General features: G+C 45.5%; 1 protein-coding gene across 1 annotated transcript in view; it reads left to right on the top strand.

The window, feature by feature from the left end:
• Window positions 1-263: 263 nt before the first annotated feature.
• Fig4 (FIG4 phosphoinositide 5-phosphatase) overlaps window positions 264-20,832 on the top strand; it is a 71,765-nt gene continuing 51,196 nt past the window's right edge. Inside the window, exons 1-6 of the mRNA XM_051175565.1 lie at window positions 264-359; window positions 9,906-10,004; window positions 11,195-11,318; window positions 14,973-15,129; window positions 16,110-16,160; window positions 19,596-19,744. Of these exons, the coding sequence (XP_051031522.1) occupies window positions 294-359; window positions 9,906-10,004; window positions 11,195-11,318; window positions 14,973-15,129; window positions 16,110-16,160; window positions 19,596-19,744 (646 nt within the window). The 5' untranslated portion in view covers window positions 264-293. The remainder of the gene's footprint in view (window positions 360-9,905; window positions 10,005-11,194; window positions 11,319-14,972; window positions 15,130-16,109; window positions 16,161-19,595; window positions 19,745-20,832) is intronic.

Below are 20,832 nucleotides of genomic sequence, written 5' to 3'. Positions count from 1 at the left end.
TTGGTGCTGGTGAGCGGGGTCTGCAGAGTCCTCCGTCTGTCTGCAGGGATCGGGCCGTCAGGCCGTCCGTCCGCCCGTCTGTCTGCAGGGATCGGGCCGTCAGGCCGTCCGTCCGCCCGTCTGTCTGCAGGGATCGGGCCGTCAGGCTGTCCGTCCGTCCGCCCGTCCGCCCGTCTGTCTGCAGGGATCGGGCCGTCCGTCCGTCCGCCCGTCTGTCTGCAGGGATCGGGCCGTCCGTCCGTCCGTCCGTCTGCAGGCACCGTCCCGCGCTGTCGCGGCCGTTGGCCGGAGCCATGCCCACGGCCGCTGCCCCCATCATCAGCCTGGTGCAGAAGCTGGTGCTCTACGAGACCAGAGCCGTGAGTGTCTGCGGCGCGTGGAGGGCGGGCAGCGAGCGGGGGCGGGCGACGCTGCGGGGTCGCAGGGCAGAGGCGGCGCCGCCTTCCCGGCCCCCTCCGGGCCGCAGCACCGGGGAGGGAGCGCGCCCGCGGGGTCCTGGGCCACGCTAGTGGGTTGGCAGAAAGAGGCGAGCATGCACACAGGCGTTTGTGGTGCACAGGAACGGCGCACAGCTCTGCAAGAGTTACTAGACGGTTCGGCCCAGCTTCCCCAGCATCTGTTAAACTCCTTGAGTCCGCTCCTTATAGTGAAGGCAGGGATATGAAAACATCTCGACCTTTGCCTAGGTACCTTCTGTTTTGCATTCCGTGGAATACTGCCACTGTGATGGGTGTTAATAATCACCGTTTTTGTTAATATTTGGGATTCCGTGCCATGGACAATTAATTGGGTTGCTAGTTAGCTCTCCAGCTTATAGAGTGGTGTTAGTAGAAGTTCAGTTTTTCCCTCATTTCTGTGATTGGAAAACGAAGTTACTACAGTGTGGCTCACCCGAATCTGCCCTTCACCATGATATTAGGGTCAGTGTTTAACTCACTTCATGGCCACAAACCTGTGGGTATCTCATAACGTATATTCAATGAAACATGGCTAGTCCCCGATAGAAGAGAAGAAAGTCCTTACGCCCCCAGTTTCTCACAATCCTAGTGGTGTCTACCACGTTTCATGTGTGTACAATTGCGGGTTCTAAGTTAATTTGGCAAACAAGTCCATTCGATCCGGTAAACAGCCGAAGATGGAATAGAATGTACAGGTATCTTCACTTCTCTTCAGAAACAAAGTTTTCTTTCTGTAGAATGTGCTGGTGACGGTCTCTAGTAAGAAACATAGTAAATTGGAGCTTACCCACCGATAAGCTGAGCATTCTGGGGCCTGACTCAATGTCCTATTGTTTCTAAAGCAGAATTTCTTCCCCAGAACTCTTGAGTGGCACCTATGCTGAGGACAGCACACTTTGCCCCTCATTTTATCCCGTATTCGAGATTCAGTTGTGTACATTTTTGTGTCTTAATTATCCAGTAAAATCACATCAACGTGGCTCCCTATGCTCACCCTGTGTTTTTCTATTTCTTTCTGTCTCAGGCCAACCAAAATTCTTTATGGTTCTGAGAACACACACACACACACACACACACACACACACACACACACACGCGCGCGCACGCGCGCTCTGTGCGCGCCTTGCAGGCACCACATGCACCATGTAGGCAGTGGCTGCTAGTTGAGAGGGTTTGGCAGATGAAAGTAGGTACATTAGAAGGATGCTGGGATGCTAGGAGCCATTACAGGGACTCACTGGAGGACTCAACTCTCCAGCTCTGGAAAAGCAAGACACGATAGCAGGCTTGAGAACATCCCCAGAATGCAACCCACAAACATTGCAGGCATGGGGGTGAGGGATGAGATGATAGACTTAGGTCTGATTGGATAGCTACCCCTGTGGCCAAATGGTGATGGTAATCACTTCTCTGTAGGACAACCCCTCCTTGCAGGAGGCGGTTCTTATCCGTTAAGCAGATCTGTGTTTATTTACTTATTTATCCTTGCACAAATTGAAATGCACAAATCTAAACTTAGGAATTTGAGCAGAACTATGCACATGTGCATTCTAAAGCCCTATTAAGACATGAAACATTTCTGTTGCCTGAAAAAGTCCTCTGTGTGTCTAGTTACTTTCCTATTGCTGTGATAGGGTACCATGACAAAGGCAACTCATAGAAGAAAGCATTTATTTAGGGCTTACAATTGCAGAGGATTAGAGTTCATAGTCATCATGATGAGGAGCATCGTAGTAGGTTGGCAGGCATGGTGCTGGAGCAGTAGCTGAGAGCTCTCTTGTAAGGCGCACGGTTTTTCCGCCCACCGCCTGGTCTTGTCCCGCCGCCACGCCAGCCCCAAATAATACACAGAGACTCTGTATTAGATATAATTCTGTTGGCCCGGTTACTTGTTTCTTATCGGCTAGCTCTGCCTTAAGTATTAACCCATTTCTGCTGATCTATGTATTTCTCTTACCGGGGAGCCGGCTGGCATATTGCTTTCTCCAGACTCTCCATCTTGGCTCCTCCTTACTACTTCCTCTTTCCTCTTTGTCTCCTAGTCCCTCCTATCTTCCTTTCCTATTGGCCAACAGTGCTTTATTCATTAACCAGTGTGAGAAACACATACAGAATGACATCTCCCATCATCTCCTCTTTTCTGTTAAAATAAAAAGAAGGGTTTTAAGCTTAACATAGCAAATTATATCACACAACAGTTATCAAATAAGAATCACAGTTAACAATATTTAGTCCATTAACATTTAGCAAGAGTAAAAGAAACTATTCTATTATCTATCTTATATGTGTGAGTCTAAAGTCCTATATGTAACTTATCTTTAAGCTTAACTAAGGAAAACTATAACCATAAGTATCTGTCTTCAACTCCCTCAAAGACCACAGAAGGATAGTATATAAACTCTAGAAATGACAGAGACAATTCACTGCCCGAAGTTCTTTTGTAATCTTCCATCTTCAGCCCATAGGCCATAGTGTGTCTGGCAGACTCTTTAGCAACACAGGCCTTAGGTGACTTACCTCTTTACTCTCTCACCTGCAGATTAGTGGATCTGGGCAGCAATAAGCATTAATATTTCACATGATTTAAGTAGGCCAAGAGTCTGAGTGGCTCTGCCTTGGGGGGGTCTCAGGATTTACAATTAAACATCACCTGTGACACAGTCGTCTGGAGGCTCAGATAGGGTGTGGGGTTTACTCCAGGTTACTTATCCAGCTGGGTAAGCTGAGCTGTTTGTTGTCCATAGCTCCTGGCGAGTGGACGTTTCTGTAGAATCCTTAGGTGTCTTTATGATTGGCAGCTGGCTCTGGGTGTGAGTAGAGGGAGAAAGGGAGAGGGAGATAGTCAGGTGTTTTGTGTTGTGAGGGTCAGGCAAGGAAAGAGACCGCTCCAAGATGAATTTTAGGCTCTCTGAGTACAGGGAGGAACAGTTTCTATGAGCTGAACCCTGACCATATTTATTGATTGTTAGCAAAAGCTATTTTGTTTTGTGTGTAGGACGTTTCTCATACCAAAGCCCTGATCTAAGCCCTGCCGTCTGAAGGAAAGCATCTCATCCCTGCCACTTTAGTCTTTGTTGTGCACTGTCTGCAGTGCCCAATAATCCAAGAGAGCCGGATGTGCCAGGGTCACACAAAGCCTGTAAAGCTCCTTCAGGAAAATAACTCTGCGGATAACAAAACAATCACTTCTCCAGTGATTTCTCCAAGGTCTAAGTACTTCTGGAAAACAGCTATTCATTCCCATACATTGATTCTGCTAGATTCCCACCACAGAGGGAGGAAGGAGGAGGAGAGGAAGGGGCCGGGGAGTGAGGGACGGAGGGAAAAACAAGGAAGAAGTCACAGTGTCCTTATGGTATGAGCTCAGAAGTCACACTGCCGTCATTTTGAAGTACCCTATTGGTCACCCAGGCTTGCCCCTGTTCATTGTGGACGGACTCCTGGAGGCTGTTAGTACAGGATTAGTGTGTGTGTGTGTGTGTGTTTACCCAGAAATCAACTGTGTAGTGTCAGATGTTGAACAGACTCTTTTCTCCTTTCTTTGGTGTGTTTGTGAAAAACTACTTGACTGAACAATTAAAGGTTCAACCGTGCTGTTCTATTTCTCTGTTTACTTATGCCCTACTACCTTTTCTGGAAGATTATAGTTTGATCTTAGAGTCAGACATATTTTTCCAACTTATTTGGCTACTCTAGTAAAGATTTTTTTGTGTTTTCTTATGACTTCTATAGTGTGCTTGCCAATTTCCATAAAGAAAATTCTGTGGTGGGGTCTTTGAGGATGTCGGTATGGTGGTATGGTGCTTGCTGTGACACAGGGTTTGGACTCAGCATCCACATGAGAAATCGGGACTGGTGGTGCACACCTGTAATCCAGGTGTAGAGATGGGCGGGCACTGGGGGCTTGCTGGCCAGCCAGTTGGCGAGCCCAAGGCTGGGAGCCGTGTAGCATTGGGGAAGATGCCCTATGCTGAGAATGTGTGATGGTCAACTTTAAAAGTGTGCACATGCAACCCTCCCCAAAGCACACACTCTCACATCTTCGAAAAGGATTTAGGAAGCTGCCCTTTATCCCCAACCACACAAACGTGAATAAAATAAGAACTGCACCACAGGGAATGCCTCTTAGTAAATTAACCTTTAATATGTGTTTGGGGAACAAGAGAGAGTAGTGTACTATGGGATGGTTGGCGGAGGGACTGGATCAGGGGACTGCAGAGTGCCGTCCGGGAGAGAGGACCAGAGTAATCAGCAGTTTAGAGATGCGGTTTGGGGAGACGGAATTTCACACTTGCAGTGAAGGTGACGCCTCCCCTTCTTGGTAACACCCAATATTTTAAAAACTGGATAGTTTCCTATCATTAATTCCTGGGAGAATGTGCCAGACCTGACCCATTAAGGTCACAGTCAGATCTCCATCAGGTGGACTTGACCAAGCCTGCCGTCCCCAAGGCTTGCTTCCTGCCTCTGGGCTGCATTAACTCACTGCTGGGCTCAGCAGATTAGATATGGAGACAGCAGGCCTGTGACTGTGAAACTTCGAGAAGCAACTTCAAGACACTTTTTAAAAGTAATATATGTAACCCAAAAGTTCAAGTGAAGTTGGGCCTTAATTGAAGCTGTCATACACCCTGAAATCTCCTCCTTTGCAAGGAGGCTGGCTTGCTTTCATCCCCCAGATGAAAAGTGAGTGATTAATTAGCCTGCCTTACAGGGAGGGAATAATGTCATTAGGTTCTGAGCTTCCTGTTAATGGGTTGCCTATTGGATTCCTTTCGGGTTTCATATATATATATATATATATATATATATATATATATATATATATATATATTTTAGAAACACGGCCATCTTTCTGCCACGCCACCATTGCCGAAGTTACCAACACATTTTAAGCTCTTCCAGAACAATGGCTCTTAATTTTCAGAAGAGACTCTGCTCACTTCATTGCCGCTATTTTTTTTCCCAGTATCTAGTTGCCTCCCTCCATTTTCCGCAACCTGACCCCTCCCGTTCCCATCCTCACCTGTCCCCCATCCACCCATGTGTTCCCATGAGCACTCCTCCTTACTTAGCCTCTCTGGCTCTGTGGGTTGTAGCATGGTTATTCTTTACAGCTAATACCCACATTTTCTTTAACCATTCTTTGGTTGAGGGGCTTGTAGGTTGCTTCCAGTTTCTGGCTATTATGAATAAAGCTGCAATGAACATAGTTGAGGTATGGTGGAGCTTCGTTTGGGTATGTGCCCAGACGTGGTATAACTGGGCCTGGAGGTAGGTTGATTCCCACTTTTCTGCGGAACTGCCCTATTGATTTCCACGGTGGCTATACAAGTTTGCACTTCAACAGCAATGGAGGCGTGTCCCCTTGCTCCGCATCCTCGACAGCATTGACTGACACGTGTGTGTGTGTGTGTGTGTGTTTTAATCTTAGCCATTCTGACAGGTGTAAGCTGCTAAGGATGATGAACATCCTTTGTTTCTTGGGCATTTGGGATTTCCTCTGTTGAGAATTCCGTTTAGATCTGTGCCCCGTTTTAAAATCGGATTACTTGGTTCGTTGATGGTTGGTTTCTTGACTTCCTTATATATTTTGGAGAACAGCTCTCTATCAGATGTGGGGTTGGTGAAGATCTTTCTCCATTCTGTGGGCTGCCATTTTGCCCCATTTACCGTGTCCTTTGCCTTACAGCAGCTTTTCAGTTTAATGAGGTCCCAGTTACTAATTGTTGATCTCAGTGTCTGCTCTGTTGGTGCTCTGTTCAGGAAGTTGTCTCCTGTGCCAGTGAGTTCAGGGCTGTTCCCCACTCTCTATCGGGTTCAGGGTATCTAGACTTATGTTAAGGTTTTGATCCACTTGGACTTCAGGTCTGTGCAGGGTGACAGATATGGATCTATTTGAATTCTTCTACATGCAGACAACCAGTTAGACCGCAGCATTTGCTGAAGATGCTGCCTTTTCCCCATTGTATAATTCTGGCTTTTTTTTTTTTAAATCAAAAATCAGGTGTGTGGCTTTACATCTGGGCTTTGATTTGCTCCATTGATCCACCTGTCTGTTTTCACGCCAACTAGAGCTTAAAATCAGGGATGGTGCTATCTCCAGCACGTCTTTTATTGTACAGGATTGTTTTAGGTATCCTGATTTTGTTGTTGTTGTTGTTGTTTCTTTGTTTGTTTCGTTTTTCCATGTGAAGTTGAGATTTGTCCTTTCAAGGTCTGTGAAGAATTGTGTTGGATTTTTAATGGGGATTGCATTGAATCTTTAGATTGCTTTTGGAAAGATGGCCATTTTTACTATGTTAGTCCTACCAATCCATGAGCATGGGAGATCATTCAATCTTTTCATATCGTCTTCAGTTTCTTTCTTCAAAGGCTTGAAGTTCTTGTCATATAGGACTTTCACTAGCTCGGTTAGAGTCGCCCCAAGATGTTTTAAATTATTCGTGGCTATTGTGAAGAGTGTTGTTTCCCTGATTTTTTTCTCAGCCTGTTTGTCATTTGTATATAGGAGGGCTACTGACTTATTTGAGTTAATCTTGTATCCGGCCACATCGTTGATGGTGTTTACCAGCTGTAGGAATTCCCTGGTAGAATTTGGGGGGAAGCTTGTGTATATCAATACATCATCTGCAAATAGTGACAGTTTGACTTCTTCCTTTCTAACTCGTAAGCCCTCGATCTCCTTTAGTTGTCTTATTGCTCTAACTAGAACTTCAAGTACAATACTGAGTAGGCATGGTAAGGCAGACAGCCAGCCTCGTCTTGTTTCTGTTCCGCTAATCTAGTCTCTGTTCTTGCACACCTGAGTATCAGCCTGCATGGGGCAGGGACACACCAGTTGGGGAGGATGGGTTGTCAGCAGCTTAGGTCTTCAGGCTCCAAACTGAGGACGCGGGAGGATTCAGACAGCAGGCCTTACCTGTCCTGCCTGGCATGGCCTGCACCTGGACATCTTTTATTTCCAATGTGCAGCTCTTGTTGCCGCGTTGAACTGTTTGTCTTCTGAAGATTATGAATTGGTCAAAGTGGCTGCGGCTTAGGACTTTCTGGGGAGCTCCACCCTGAATTAAAGTATTGCCTGTGACCCAGTGTTACGGCCCTGTGGCCACAGCATCTCTGTGATCAGCAAGGAGAGGAGGAGACTGAATGGAAACAGGCCTTTCTGGAAAAGTTACCTCTTTTATTTAAAGACCGCTTTGGTGTGAGAGCGGATTTCGGCCGCCACCAGAGGGCGGTGCAGTTTCTCTGTGCTCCCCAGCCCCGTCAACGCCTCAGAACTGGCGCCACACGGGGGCGCTACTCTCTGCGGAAACCCTTCGGGTCTGTGGATAGTCCCCTCCCCCACCCACATCTCTCACTCCCCGGATCGTTTCTTTCATTTTTTGGCTGTTCTGAGTGTTAGGATGTGAGAGGTAAAAAGCTGGCTTCTGTGTGCTCCCAAGGCCACTAACACATTGGCCGGTGCCCACTAACCTGCCTTTTCCATTAGGAACTGTCTAAACATTATCTCATTGCAGTAATACTTAGACTTTTGGGATCTATAATAACTCTAGAGATTTCATGTGGCTTTTCCCCTCCTTCCACCCCTCCCCCTCCCTCCCCCCTCCCCCTCTCCCTCCGTCCCCCCCTTCCCCCTCTCTCTCCCTTCCTTCTCCCTCCCCCTTCCCCCTCCCTCCCTTTCACCTCTTTGAAGTAGCTGAATGATAAGATCCATGTTTCTGTGTGTTTGCCCAGAGAAGGCCATTAGTGTAGACGATAGAAAATCATCCCGCAGTGAAAAGGAGGCCTGTGTTAGGGGAGTCAGTTCTGGGCCCCTCTGTTGTTTTGCACAGCTCCAGTGTGCACGTCAGTCTTCTCCGCTCTGCCTCCCTATGGTGGGGACTCTCCACCTGGACGTTGGCTGTAAACACTTGTTTTTATTACTTAATTGCTTTGCTCACCTGACCGGTTAGATAGTAAAGTGCAAGCTGATGTGGCAGTGTCTTCTCAAGCCTTTAGTTTGAAAAATATTACTTTTTAAGAATAACTGAACTAGGGAGAAAGCTTGGTAGAGTGTGTGCTGAGCACGGATGAGGCCCTGGGCTTGACTCTTAGTGCCGCCACACACACACACACTCACACACTCACACATAACACACACACACTCACACATACATACACACATAACATACAGTCACACATATAACATACACACACTCACACTCACACACTCACACATAACACACACACACTCACACATACATACACACATAACATACAGGCACACATATAACATACACACACTCACACACACATACACACATAACATACACACACACATAACACACACACTCACACATACATACACACATAACCTACAGTCACACACAAACACTCACACACTCACACATAACACACACACACTCACACATACATACACACATAACATACAGTCACACATATAACATACACACACTCACACTCACACACTCACACATAACACACACACACTCACACATACATACACACATAACATACAGGCACACATATAACATACACACACTCACACACACACATACACACATAACATACACACTCACACATAACACACACACTCACACATACATACACACATAACCTACAGTCACACACAAACACTCACACACTCACACACATACACACATAACAAACACACATAACACACACACTCACACACATACACACATAACACACATACACACATAACACACACTCACATACATACACACACAAGCACACACACAAAGACACACACAAAGATACACACACACAAAGACACACACACAAACACACAAACACACAGATACACACACACAAAGACAGTCTGTGTAGTTACATTTACAAATTTCATATTTAAATACAGGATTACTATTTTCCCGGTGATCTGGCAACTAATATTTTTGTGTTCAGATGTGTGATGTGTAATGTTTCCAGTAGTTTCTCTGTGAAAAGCTTTGGGGACTGTGCAGCTGTTGCAATCTCTTAGACTGTGTGTGCCTTCAGAGTTTTCATACTTTACATAAAACATTTTCAAGGCCGTATTGCCAAACTATAATACTTTAATAGCTGTAATTGTCTAAACTTCCTAATGACATGTTGGGCGTTCGAATGCTTATCAGTGCTGCTGCTTCCAGGCAAAGACTAAACAACACATAGGCCAGTCTCCAGTGTTGTAATAGAATTCAATCCGTCTGACCCAGTTCCTGGGCTTATTTCAACAAGACTATTTTGAAGCCACTGAGAATGTTTCAATTTAATAATGGACCTTTGGGGTTCTGTCTATTTAGTCCTCTAGTTAACGAACACATTTTAAAAACTCTCTTGAAGAGGCAACCTGACTTTATGAATGCATTTTCAAAATGTGATGTGGTTATAAACGTTTCTACGGCAAAATGACTTTAAAACTGACAGTGTCTTTCTTTATAGAGATACTTTCTAGTTGGGAGCAACCATGCAGAAACGAAATACCGTGTCTTGAAAATTGATAGAACGGAGCCAAGAGATTTGGTCATTATTGATGACAGGGTGAGTAGCAGGCCTCACTCACGGCCCACAGAAGCTTGATAAGAGCTTTGTTTGTTTGTTTGTTTGTTTCTTCCTTTCTTTTTCTTTTAGATATACATCTATATTCTCTAGTCTGGCTTCCAGAAGTTACTGGTGTTGAGAGATCAGGTAAAATTAAACTTTGTCATTCAGTTTGATATGTTTCTGAGAGCACACACTGCCCCTGGAAGATAACAAGTGCATTTCCTTAAGCAGCTGTCATTTGAGGGTTCGGTGTAACTTAATACTGCATCTACTGGAGAGATTGCAAGCGGCCATGCTTCAGTAGGAAGCCAGGGAGTCAGAGAACTCGCATTCATTGGTTTGGCCTGCACTCAGGAATGGCAAACAGTTGTTACCCAGACTGTGGAGGGCCTAGGCTTAATTCAAGTCATACAGGAGCATGAGGCTATTAGTCAAAGGTACAAGGTAATGTAGTGGTGTTGAAGTGTTAATTTTAGCTTTTCCAAAGGAAGGAAGTTACCCTTGGTACTGAGGTTCCTGGCTAAATATTTCTGAATCTACATAGGCTCCTCTTTATTCAAGCACATTAATAGTTATGATCTGGAATCATTTTCATTTGCAGAAGTGTTCTGTGTTCTCACAATTGTGGATAAATTCACTATTATGGTTTTGATTTCCTGCACTGCTCCTCAGCGTCCATGCCCTGGGCTCCGCCTGGAAACTTAACTAATATGATGGAGTGATTCTTGGTTTCACTTGGGGGTGGAGATGTTTGATGGGGAGACTTTGAGAAACCATCAGATGCGGGCCGTCTCGTACAAGCGCATCTACCCAAGGGTTTGCATCTCATTTTAAGGGGTTCACAAACTTTAAAACAGGTGGATCCCTTTGATCTCTGAATCCCAAGTTCTGAATCTGAAGTTCTGACGTAATTTTTGAACCTAGCAATGCAATCCAGGCACCAGCCTTAACCGTTCAGTTATAGAACCTGCTGCCTTTTACAATGGTAACTTAGTCAGTAATCTAGAACCTGCTGCCTTTTACAGTGGTAACTAGTCATCTAGAACCTGCTGCCTTTTACAGTGGCAATTAATCATACATGATACAGCTCATGAAATCACTGTTGAGTCTTGTAGGCAGCTTCTCAGAGGCAAATACCTAACGCGAGGGCCGAGCACACCTTACGGTGGCCTGGGCTTGTTTTACAGCATGTGTACACTCAGCAAGAAGTGCGGGAACTTCTTGGCCGCTTGGACCTAGGAAATAGAACAAAGACGAGCCAGAAAGGGTCGTCTGGGTTGTTCCGAGCCGTCTCTGCGTTTGGCATTGTCGGTAAGTGATGTGCCTCCTTCCCTCATCCCTGTTTATGTTGACAGAGATTAAAGAGCGTGTCTACAGCCCGATAGCTGTATAGTCTAACACATCACCTGTGGCTTTGGCTGCTTTAAATGTCATTGTCAATCAGTCCGGCTGCATTTGGACGGTGTCTGCCCTCATGCTCAGCACTGCTCAGGTTTATATAGACACGAAGGAACAGGGAAGAGCTTGGAGGAACCTGCTGTCTGGCTTGCTATGGAATGAAGAGTTTTATTAACATCTGCCCCGCTGTCCTCCAGCTATAATTACAGCTATAGTAAACTTGCTGTAAAATGGACAGGAAGTTCCCCCAAGGACAGGCTACAGTAGAACCTGCCACAGATCCCTTCTTTGTGTGATGTCTTAGTTGGTTTTCTATTGCTGTGATAATTCCGTGGCCACAAGCACCCTGGGGAGGAAACGAGATATTTGGCTTTCGTAGTCCATCATCCAAATGGAAGTGGCCATCATCCAGAAGTCAGGGCAGAAACTCAGCGAGGATGGCGCAGAGGCCGTGGAGGGAGGCTGCTTACGGCTTGGTCTCCATGGCTTTGACAGCCTGCTTTCTCATATCACCCAGGCCCACCAGCCAGCCCCACCACATCTCATACCACCAGACCCTCTGCATCAGCCGTCAATCAAGAAGACGCCCTACAGGCTCGCCTGTGGCCAGCCCTAGAGAAGTGGTTTCTTGATTAAGAGTCCATCTTGCCGATGACCCTGGCTTGAATCAAGTCGACATAAAAACTAGCCAGCACAGTGACCACTTTCTTACTCAGGGAGAAAGGTTTTTCAAAAGCCTGGCCGCTAAGCACTTTCTTACTCAGGGAGAAAGGTTTTCTAAAAGCCCGGCTGCTAAGCTATTCTCACTGTCTAGTGTAAGTCAGTGTGACTGGGAGACGCTGTTTCTGTTCCCAGCAAGTTCAGCAGAGCTTCAGATAAGGGATTCCAAGCTATGCTATCATTGTTTTCAGGGAGACTGGACCCTTAGTCTACTTCAAAGACCCCTCTCTCTCTCTATCTATCTATACACACACACACACACACACACACACACACATATATATACATATAAACATACATACATATACACACATACACACACACACACACACACACACACACACACACACACACACACACATATATATATATATATATATATATATATATATATATATATATATATAATGTTTCTTTCTCCAAGACAGGGTCTCACTGTGTAGCCCTGCCTGGCCTGGAGTTTGCTCTGTAGACCAGGCTGGCCTAGAACTCACAGAGATCCTCCTGCCTCTGCCTCCTGAGTGCTGGGATTAAAGGTGTGGCCTGTATCCCTGGCCTGATGATGTTCTCTGAGTCTTCTTTAGCCTGAGGCTGCTCCCCCAGGTTTATTCAAGCTCTGTCCCTTTTCCTTTCCTATGTTAGGTGCTCTATAGCCCCTCATTATGGTGGACCATTACCCCTGTCTCTACGGTCTAGTGACACATTAGTTGCTTTCTCTCATTGTTTGACAAAAGAAAGGTTTACTTGGTTCACAGCGTGAGGGTGCAGCCCTTCCCTCGTGGCAGGGAAGGCCGGGCAGCAGTGGCATGGGCATCTGGTCACATTGCGCCCACAGCGGGTTAGCAGAGCGGGACGGGCCTGGTGCTCGCCTCACTTTCTCCTGGCTTTCCGTCTCCATTCGCACCCGTCCTCCGGCCCATAGCTGGCATTGCACACTCTCAGAGTGAGTCTTCCTGCCTCAGTTTACCCACTCTGGAAATAGCCTCACAGTCTTGTCCAGAGATTGGTGCCCTAGGTGATTCTAAGCCCTGTCATGCTGACAAGGGTTACCCATTACCGACAGCTCTGCTCCTGATTGGTCGAGGACAGAGGACAGAGGACAGAGATGAGTAGACATGAGTATAGACAGGGCAGCTCTGGTGCTATAATTATACAGCCCAGTCATCTAATCCAAGTAGAATCACGGTGGAGTTTGTAGTACTTAGACCCGGAATGGGCAGGAGAGATTTACGCGCGTCCCGAGGATGGACTGAGAGATACTTTGGAAACAGGGAAGAAAGGAGCGATTCTGTAGGAGTGACAGCAGAGGCCGCAGATGCAAAGAGGCCTCCAGGGCCTGGGCACTGGGAAGCAGCCATCGTGGCAAAGGCAGAGATTGCTCAGGGCTTTGGGGAACTAAAAATAAAAGCAGAGAGCAGCTTCTCTACCGCTGGGACTTTGAGTGTTTCTTAAACCCACTGGGTGAGGTATAAGATGAACTAGACCATTGCTGCTGATATTAACGATTAATGTGAGCTTTATGTCATTTCAAGTTTCCAATGAGCACTTTCTATTTTAACTGTTTATTTAACTGCCATATTTGAATTATTTTTTCTCAACGCGGTGCCACAGCTTGCACATCCGCTTTTAACCCCATCGTGGGTCCTGGTAGCTGTCCACGAAGACAGTGGCAAGGCGTGTGTAATGAATGGGTGAGCTTGATTGGCAACCCGAGGGGATTTGGAGTCACCATGAGAACATTCCCTGGACGTGTCCGTGAGTGAGTGTGTTTCCAGAAAGGCATGGCTGTCGGGGGAGGGCCCGGGCAGTGCCATCCCGTACGCTCGAGCCTCAGTCTGAATGAAGGGGAGTAAGTGGCAGCTTACTGTCCCCTGCATGTCCCTGCTTTCTCGCTGCGGATGCGATGCGGCCAGTCCCTGTCCCCATCCCTTCTGTGGCATTCCTCATCCACCGCGCAGTCTGTGTCCCCTCAGACAGTGAGACAGACCCGTCTTCCTCCCTTAACCAGAAAAGTAGCCAGTGCAGCATGATCGGCTTCTGCGCTGGCTTGCCTCCTTTGATTGGCTTTCTGCTGATTTTTTAACAAGTCCTTCGAGGATCCTTATTGATTGGCTGTGTGTTTGTGGGTCCGAGAATGCTTGTTTAATATCACATGAGCTCTTATGTGTCGATTCATAAGTTCCGTGTGTGTTAAATTCCACTTCAGATGCTGATTATATTTTAAACTTAAAGACAGGAATATGTCTTAAGTACAATACTTCTTTTAACTTACTAATTGCTTAGTAGTCTAATCTTATTCTTTTAAAGCTATTTTGCTACAACTTAAAATATCCATTTTCATTAATTTTTTATTTCTTTATGTACATGAGTGTTTTGTCTACATGCGCACGTCTGTGCACCACGTGCATGCTTGGTGCCTGTGGAGAGGCCAGAAGAGTTTGAGGCCAGTATGGGTTACATGGCCCTGTCTCAGGTATAGAAAGCATACTGTTAGAGATACAGAATGTGCACAGAGCACATATTGTGTACAAGTGGCCTCAGACTCACCAGATAGCTGGGGACGACTTGGGGCATCTGCTCTTGCTTGCGGCTGCCGTCCCAAGTGATAAGTGTGTGCCAGTGTGCCCGAATTCACCCAGTGCTGGGGATCGAACCCACAGCCTTGTACATGCTATGCAAGCCCTCAACAACTGAGCCGCATCGCCAGCCCCCAGTAATGTTTTAGGTTATATAAGTGCCAAAAGTGTATATGCTGTAAAGTTAAGAAAATATTAAAGTAGGAAATGTATAAAGTCTTTGGTAAATATGTATCTAAAATAATGTGGCATTATATTTATCACTGCACAGGTTTCGTCAGGTTTTTAGAAGGCTACTATATTGTGTTAATAACTAAGCGGAGAAAAATGGCAGACATTGGAGGTCATGCAATATATAAGATTGAAGATACAAATATGATTTATATCCCCAATGACTCCGTCCGGATTAGTCACCCTGATGAAGCTAGGTATGTACTGGTGCTGACAAGTTACTTTTTGTTTCTGATAACAATAGAACCACAGAAATACAAATGTTTAATAGATACATCAAATGCTGGGTCCAAATTCCAGTGTAAAAGTCTTTTGTAACAGTTTAGACAGGATACTCTATTGTGGATACTGTCCACATCCTCCACAGTATTAACCATAAGATGATTTCACTCTAAGATTCTGAAGTCACGATATTAAACAACACGACAGAGCATAACTAAATTCTAAACGACTAGCAACTGTAACGGTTTCTTCTAATTTTTATTATATGACATCAACTGAATGCTTTTGGGGGGTATTAGGGCTGGCCCCATGGGTGCCCGGGAGTGCAGCAATGCAAAGATGCAGCTGTGGCCTCAGGCTCCTCTGACCCCAGAGCTGTAGGGTGAGCAGACAGCAGCAGCCCTGGGGCCTGCTGGCAGCCATTCCAGCTGGAGAAACAGCAAGCTCCGCCCGCCCGTCCCTGCTCAGGGTGGCTGAGAGGCGGTGTCTCAAGGGAAGGAGGCAGAGAAGTACTGCGAGGGGACAGCCGCCACCCAGCCCAGCGCCCACATGCTTGCACACCCACCCACATTCTGCTCCCTCTATTTTCACGTTAAAAATCTTTCCAACTTGAGGTTCTGGTAACGCACAGCAGTTTGCCAGCTCTGCAACTGTCTTCTCTCTATTATCTGAGGGTTTGCACAGCTCGCTGTAAACCCAAACTGTCCTTATTCCTCCCTTGCTCCCAGCCCGTGCCCACCCATGTGAGTGAACATAAGAAGGGGCAAAGTAAGCTAAGGGACTCGGAGGGACGGTTGGCAGATGCATACCCATGCCAGACGTGGCTGGAGTTCCTCAGCTCAGTGAGCACACACTAATGTAAGGATACCCTGACTGTATGCTAAGCCATGAAAAGTAATAACGTTTCATGTTCATAATGTGCTTTCTTTTTTTTCTTTTCTTTTTTTTTTTTTAGGTATCTAAGGATATTTCAAAATGTGGATCTCTCTAGCAATTTTTACTTTAGGTAGGTTTGAGCTTAATTTTGCTTGTATTAGTCACTTTAATTTTATCAGATTATAGAAAGAGAATTAGAATACAATCAATAACCAGGTTATTTCATCAAAAATCATTAAACTCTAAGAATTTCTTCCTTTTACAAACTTGATTCTTGAAAATTTAAATAGACAAGTATTTATTGACACTATAAAAATCACCTTTGTTTCAGGAAGGCATTGATATAATTTAAAGAAACAATCTCATTTTGGAACTTTAAATTATAAAAATGAGACTGTATTAGTTCTAATGCAGCGTTGTAACAGTGCCATAGTTCAGTTTCTGTGATCTGGAAAAATTAGGTAAAAATTAGTTAGAAATAGGTAAAAGTGTTGTGATACCTATAAATTAATAGTTTTGCCTAAGAACATGTTTTTGGAGAGAAAATAGAAATCTCTTTTGATATAGAGATATTTGTGGAGGTCTGTTTAACATAGCCAGCAAGCAGACAAACCCAGCTGGTAATAAATCAAATAAGCAAATGGCAGACTGTTATGGCACAGTGGTGACCAACATGCAGGCTGGGCAGAAATGAGAACTGCGATAAAAAGATGACTCTGTCTGCTGTAGTGTCCAGACTGCAAGGCAAAATGAAAAAAGCGTTTGCCAATCAGGAACCCAGTCAGGCCAGAGAGAGCGCGCCTGCACCAATCAGCACCCGAGGTGGGCTGGGCCCGGGCAGTCGCCAGGCAGGGCTGGAGTGAGGGCCCACGCGACGCAAGCACGGCATCTGTACTCACACGCGACGCAAGCACGGCATCTGTACTCACACGTGACGCAAGCACGGCATCTGTGCCCATCAGTGCTGTCACAAACAGGTGCTTTGCGTTTTCAGAGATTTGTCTTTAGTTGTTAATAGAGTCAACTATTTGTTTATGAAGTAATAATGTAAAGCTGAGATTATTACACTATAGAACAAAGGGATCTCAATGAAGTGACTTAACCTCATGTGCTTAGTGGTTGTATATTTCCATGTATTTGTCTTTGTTATCTAGTCGTCATAAGGCTGTGTCATTTTATGCTTATAGTGTCTGAGTTATACGGAAGCTTGGGCACACCGTTTGAAATGGGTCCCCATGCCACTCCTGGCCATACTGAACTCTAAATCCAGTCATTCCACAAGTGAAAATACTTTGAGTTTTTGCGTTTTGTAAGTAGGACTTGAAGAAGGTTACGTTGCACTCTCAAGACTCGTCTGTAATAAAAGAGCTGTTTTAAGCAGGAAGAATTGATTGTTGAAAACCAGACACCAGCTTGGTGGTGATGATGTTGTTTTGAGACAGGCTCACTATGTAGCCCAGGCTGGGTTTGAACTTGAACCTGCCCCAGCCTGCACTTGCTGGGATCCCAGGTATCTTAGGGTTTCTATTGCTGTGAAGAGAATCATGACTACAGAAACTCTTGTAAAAGAAAACGTTTAATTGGGGCTGGCTTACAGTTGCAGAGGGTTAGTCTATCATCGTCATGGTGGGACATGGTGGCGTGCAGGCAGATGTGGTGCTGGGGAAGGAGCTGAGAGCTCCACATCTGGATCCTCAGGCAGCAAGTCAGAACTGAGGCACACTTCTCCCAACAAGACCACACCTACTTCAACCAGGCCACACCTCCTAACAGTGCCACTCTATATGAGCTTATGGGGGTCAACTACATATATACCACCACACGAGGCCTGCACACGCATGCTTCAGGCATCACATGCTGGGATCTCGGGCTTCACATGCTGGGCTCACAGGATTGCACATGCTGGGATCTCAGGCATCACATGCTGGGCTCACAGGATTGCACATGCTGGAATCTCAGGATTGCACATGCTGGGCTCACAGGCTTGCACCACCGTGCCCACCTGGAAACCAGCTTCTTAATCAGCTTGTCTCCACTCAAGGCCAAGTGCTAGTAAAGGGATCTGTTAAGCAAAGGTGCTAAAACTGAGTTTTACAGACAAAACTGGAATTTAATTTCAGTCAAATTATGGAAATAAAGTGGAGAAATAATAATGTGTGTGACTCCCAAGAGAATTGTGATACTTAAGATGCTGTTTAAATACTGCACTTAGCCCTCAGGATAGCTTCTGAAAGTCTGTGTTGCAATAGGTAACTAGAAATACTTAGAAGTTGTTGCTCCTCCTTGCACATACGAATTCACAGAGGCCAACGTGGCATGCATAGGGCCTTCACCGGACCCCGGCAGTTGGAGCCCTACAGATGAAGGAGAACTGGACACATGCGTTCATCTCTAGCCCCACAGCTATCTCCAGCTGATAACCGCTTGCAAATGAAAATGTAGTTTCCTTTAAGGGAGTCTCACTGGGAAACAAACTACTCTTAGGGGTAGGCTGCAAGCCCAGCAGTAAATGGCCAGCAGAGAATGAACTGTACAGCAAATTTGGAGTTCCTTGTCTCAGAATACATGTCAGGGCTCTTCCTTTTATTTCTTTAAATTATCTTACTGTTTTTTACTTTTACTTTATTTATATATATTCTTTCTTCTCTCTTTTTACCCTTCAGAGCCCTTTCCTTTATATTATGGCTTCTAGTTTAGTGTTTTTATGGGATTCACGAGTGAGCGAATGAATGTGCCTTTGCTTTTTGTGGCCTCTCTTGGGCTCTTTTCCCTCTGTTTGTTTTGTCCAAATCGGGTGTGTTAGTTTTTTTCTTGTTTTAATAATTTATATTTATTGTATTATTGGCTCATAGAGAAGCCCGTTTGTTTTCTAATGAGAGACAGAAAGTGGGTGGATCTGGCTGGGAGAGAGGTAGGGAGGGGCTGGGAGAGTAGAGATCAGAATAATCAGGTTATGTTTTGTGAGGAAAAAAACTACTTTCAGTAAAAGGAAAAAAAATGGTTGTTCTTATGAAATCAGAATTATAATAGGTCCAAAGACCAAACTTTACTTATACAGAGCCTGTTGTCATTTTTATGGTTTTTATTCTCCTAGAACACACTTCACTGTAGCAGCTTACATTATATACGCCTCCCTGTTCCATCATGAAGTTTGCAGTGATTTTTGCTCATGTGTAAACTGTGGTAGAGCCGAGCACTGTTGACAGTACTTCACTATCTATAGACACACTCCCATGGACATAAGAAAGTTCAACTTGCTATGTGATATCAGACAGACTGATATCATCATGAAGCAAAAGGTTAAAAACGCACGTTGTGCCACTCAGTGAGCATACCTGACCCCATCATAACTGTATTTCCAGTACAGATGTGCAAGTCGGGTGGGTGGCGGGGTTTGCGTTTAATTTCCGTTCAGGTTTGTATTTGGCTGTGTCGGGAAGGGCTCGTCTAAAGTGAAGTAACAGGTGCAAAGTGATTTAGCTCACGGATTGTAATTCCTCTCGGGAGCAGGGGCTGCCAGGCGTCTTTGCCTGTGTAAATTCTTACATCTGCGTCCTCTTCCCAGTTACAGCTATGACCTGTCGCACTCGCTTCAGTATAACCTCACCGTCTTGCGAATGCCCCTGGAGATGTTAAAGTCCGAAACATCCAAGACCCGCCAGGACAGCTTTGACATCTTTGAGGATGAAGGGTTGGTTACCCAGGGTGGCAGCGGTAGGTGATTCCCGCATAGCTAACATGCGAGTGTGACTCTCGTTAGATGCTCTCGTGTTTCTCATTCCTTAACCCTTGTATCCCTTGGTGGTCTTTATCCTTTCATGGATTGTTCTGGAGACATAACCTTGACCGATTCACTCTTAAAGCCATCATTAATCACTGTGTGGTTTTATTTATAAGCCAGGTAGAAATTAGTTATGCATACATTTTTTTTAATGGAGCGCATTTGGATCTAGTCTTTGGTGAAGTTTTATAGAGGATTACTCTTTGAAAACTGTAGAGTGCACACCATCTTATTTTCCTTCATAGAGATTAGTCAATTCATGAGTCAAGATTGGGACAGAAGTTACCTTGGGTTGTCTGTTATGCGCTGGACATTTGACATATAATACCCTAAACCACATAACACCTCTGCTGGGCAGGTATGGGCCAGTTGTACAGAAATAAAGATGGGGTAGGAAACTGAGGCCCAGAGGTGAAGCTCAAACGGCCAGTGTCCAGGGTGAAGCTCAAACGGCCAGTGTCCAGGGTGAAGCTCAAACGGCCAGTGTCCAGAGGCCTCTGGTGCTGTGACTGGTCTCAGATTGATGTAGCTACTGGTCTCTTGCAGGCCGACTTCTTACCTGCCACCACCAGAGTAGCCTACGGGGTCCCTGGAGACCTGACTAAGCCAGGCCCAGTGCCCTTTCGCCTTTATTGCCGGAATTTTGGGTTTGGCCTAGAACTAGCAAAGCAAACGGCTTGTTATTGTGAGTGCTGCGACAGACAGAATCCTTTCAAGTGTAAAGTTACATTACCTCATCCGAAGCAGGCCAGCTGTGGGAAAGTCCTAAACCAGTGAGGGCTTTGAGTCCCTCACTTCATGAAACTTAAATGTTAATGATGAAGATGCAGGTGTAGAGGCAGAATCCAAAGTAGACAGAGGTTTGACCTTGAAGGATGCCTGGGAAGGGGCCCAGCCTGTTTCAGCTGGATGTTACACACATGCACATGCACATGCACACATGCACACTCATACACACACAGTCGCACATGCACACTCATATATATACATACACACTCACATACTCATATACACACACACT

The sequence above is a fragment of the Phodopus roborovskii genome, unplaced genomic scaffold (assembly GCF_943737965.1).
Source record: "Phodopus roborovskii unplaced genomic scaffold, PHOROB, whole genome shotgun sequence".
In the NCBI taxonomy this organism is placed as follows: Eukaryota; Metazoa; Chordata; class Mammalia; order Rodentia; family Cricetidae; genus Phodopus; species Phodopus roborovskii.
This window is presented reverse-complemented; position numbering and strand designations above follow the sequence as displayed.